Source organism: Lactuca sativa, chromosome 8 (assembly GCF_002870075.4).
Source record: "Lactuca sativa cultivar Salinas chromosome 8, Lsat_Salinas_v11, whole genome shotgun sequence".
In the NCBI taxonomy this organism is placed as follows: domain Eukaryota; kingdom Viridiplantae; phylum Streptophyta; class Magnoliopsida; order Asterales; family Asteraceae; genus Lactuca; species Lactuca sativa.
The window spans coordinates 7,706,459-7,709,283 of record NC_056630.2 but is presented as its reverse complement, the minus strand read 5'-3'; the positions used below and the strand labels follow the sequence as shown (position 1 = coordinate 7,709,283).

Here is a 2,825-nt window from a genome sequence, read left to right as displayed (position 1 = left end):
GAGTCCTTTTTGGAAACAAGGTACCGAATGGCTGCGTGAACTGAAAAGATTATGACTTTTGTGCCCAACAAATATTGTCTAAATTTTTCCAATGCAAAAACAACTGACATCAACTCTTTTTTAGTGGTGGAGTAATTTGCTTGGGTGCTGTCCAAAGTCTTTGATGCATAATATATAACGTGGGGGACCCGGTCTTTTCTCTATACTATAACAACTCCAACAGCAGTGTTACTAGCGTCACAGATTATCTCGAATGGTAAACTCCAATCTGGGGGCTGAATGATGGGGGCAGAAGTAAGAAGATTTTTCAGCACATCAAAAGCTTTCTTGCAATCTTCATAGAAGTCGAATTCAACATCTTTTTGCAATAACTGGCACATGGGAACTGATATCTTTGAAAAATCTTTTATAAACCTCCTGTAAAACCCTGCATGGCCAAGAAAGGAACACACTTCCGGAAAATTCTTCAGGTAGGGTAAGCTCTTTATAACATCTATTTTTGCTTTATTGAATTCCAAACCTCTATTTGAAACAATATGTCCAAGAATCAGACCTTGGTCAACCATAAAGTGACATTTTTCAAAATTTAAGAGCAGGTATGTTTCTATACATCTTTGTAAAATTTTTGTGAGGTTTTTAAACAAATATCAAAGGACTCTCCATAGACGGTAAAATCATCCATGAAGACTTCTATGGTATTTTCAACATACTCAGAAAATATACTAACCATACACCTTTGAAAGGTAGCGGGTGTGTTGCAGAGTCCAAAGGGCATACGCATATACACGACTGTCCCGAAAGGGTAGGTGAAAGTTGTTTTCTCCTGGTCTTCTAGAGCAACTGAATCTGATGGAAACCTGAAAATCCATCCAAGTAGCAGTAGTGGGATTTTCCAGCAAGCTTCTCTAGCATCTAATCTATGAATGGGAGAGGAAAATGATCTTTTCGGGTGGCTGCGTTTAATTTTCTGTAGTTAATACACATGCACCATCCGTTTTGAACCCGAGTTGGAACCAGCTCTCCTTCTTTGTTCTCTACCACTGTCACCCAAGCCTTCTTGGGAACAACTTGAACTGGGCTGACCCACTTGCTATCAGAAATTAGGTATATCATCCCAGCATCCAGTAACTACATAACTTCTTTTTTAACCACCTCCATCATTAGTGGGTTTAATCTGCGTTGGGCTTCTCACGATGGCTTATAATCCTCTTCCATTAAAATTTTGTGCATGCAAAGAGATGAGCTGAGTCCTTTGATGTCTGCAATAGTCCACCCAATTGCGGTTTTATACTTCTTCAGAATTCTGATCAGCTCGAACTCTTCTTTTTCTGACAGCTTGTTGGATAATGTTTCTTTTTCTCCAAGATATGCATATTTCAAGTGTTCTGGTAGTGTCTTCAGCTCCAAGACAGGGCTTGCATTACAGAAGGAAAAAGCTTGGAGTTAGAAATTGGTAAGTTAAGAGTTTGGCTACCATACCTCAACTTCCTCTGCTAGTCCATATGAGCTGCCATCTCTTAAACTTCTATATCAACCACATAATTTTCTGATATAACTTGGGCTACATTAATAGACAAATTTCTGTGGAGCACTAATGCTAGTGACTCACGGTTAGCAATCTCAAAATATTCTGCAGATAATGGTTCAATTACATCAATGAAATTAAGAGTTGAAACATCATCAGGGTAACGCATGACATCATAAATATTGAAGTTGATAACTTCACCATCAAATTTCATTGAAAGGGTACCATCATAAACATCTATTTTGGTTCTGGCATTTTTTAAAAATGGTCTCCCCAAAAGAATGGAACTTGATTTTGGTGAGTCGTCATCTCCCATATCCAAAACATAGAAATCAGCTGGGAATATGAGTTCATTCACTTGAACCAAAACGTCTTCCAATACACCTTTTGGGTGCACCAGAGAACAATCATCTAACTGAATGATGACTCCTGTTCTTTTTAAGGGCCCTACCCCGATAGTTTTAAAAAGTGAATATGGTAAAACATTTATAGAAGCTCCTAAGTCCAACATAGCTCTTGGCACTGAAAGGTTCCCTAACTTGAAGGAACAATAAATACTCCTGGATCCTTACACTTTGGGGGTAGCCTTTTTTTGTAAAATAGCTGAAACATTCTCACTTACCTTAACTGTTTCATTTCCTTTTAATTTTCTTTTTGAAGTACACAACTCTTTTAAAAATTTAGCATATCGGGGTAGTTGTTTAATTGCATCAAGAAGGGGAATATTTATCTCAACCTTTCTGATGAAATCCATAATCTCTTTATCTTCCTTTTCTTTTTTCATGTTTTTCAGTCTTGAGGGAAAAGGAGGAGGGGTAATTTTCACTTCAGCTTCAGCAGGTCCATCTTTTTTATGCACCTCTTCAGTTGCCTCAGATTCTTGCTCAACCACGATCTCTTCTTCCTCATCTTCTTGCTGATCTGGTCCTTTGTAGTTTTTACCACTTCTGAGGGTGACAGCACAAGCATTGAGCTTCGGGTTTTTCTCAGTCTGAGATGGGAATTTTCCTTGGGTTTGTGCTTCTAGTTTGCTCATGGAGTTTGCGAGTTGTGATACCTGCTGCTCCAGATTTTTTATGTTGGACTTAGTTTCATTTTGGAAAGCTTGGGTACTGGTAGCAAGACTTTTAACTATGTCTTCCAAAGACATGCTGGAACTACTAGCTTGTGCCTAAACAGGTGGTTGCTAAAAATTGCTCTTGTGCTGATTTTTTTGAAAAGATTGCTGAAACCCAGGTGGAGCTTGATATTGGTTTCTTTGCTGAAAATTCTGTTGAGGTCTTGGCTGGAAATTGTTATT

At 38.4% G+C, this 2,825-nt stretch overlaps 1 protein-coding gene across 1 annotated transcript; it reads right to left on the bottom strand.

Annotated features, from left to right (window-relative positions):
* Positions 1-1,517: 1,517 nt before the first annotated feature.
* Positions 1,518-2,561, bottom strand: LOC111876828 (uncharacterized). Its single transcript, XM_023873403.1, has 2 exons — positions 2,148-2,561; positions 1,518-2,063 (listed from the first exon to the last, which is right to left on the bottom strand). Exons 1-2 carry the CDS (start codon positions 2,559-2,561, stop codon positions 1,518-1,520), a joined length of 960 nt encoding a protein of 319 aa, XP_023729171.1.
* Positions 2,562-2,825: the final 264 nt, after the last annotated feature.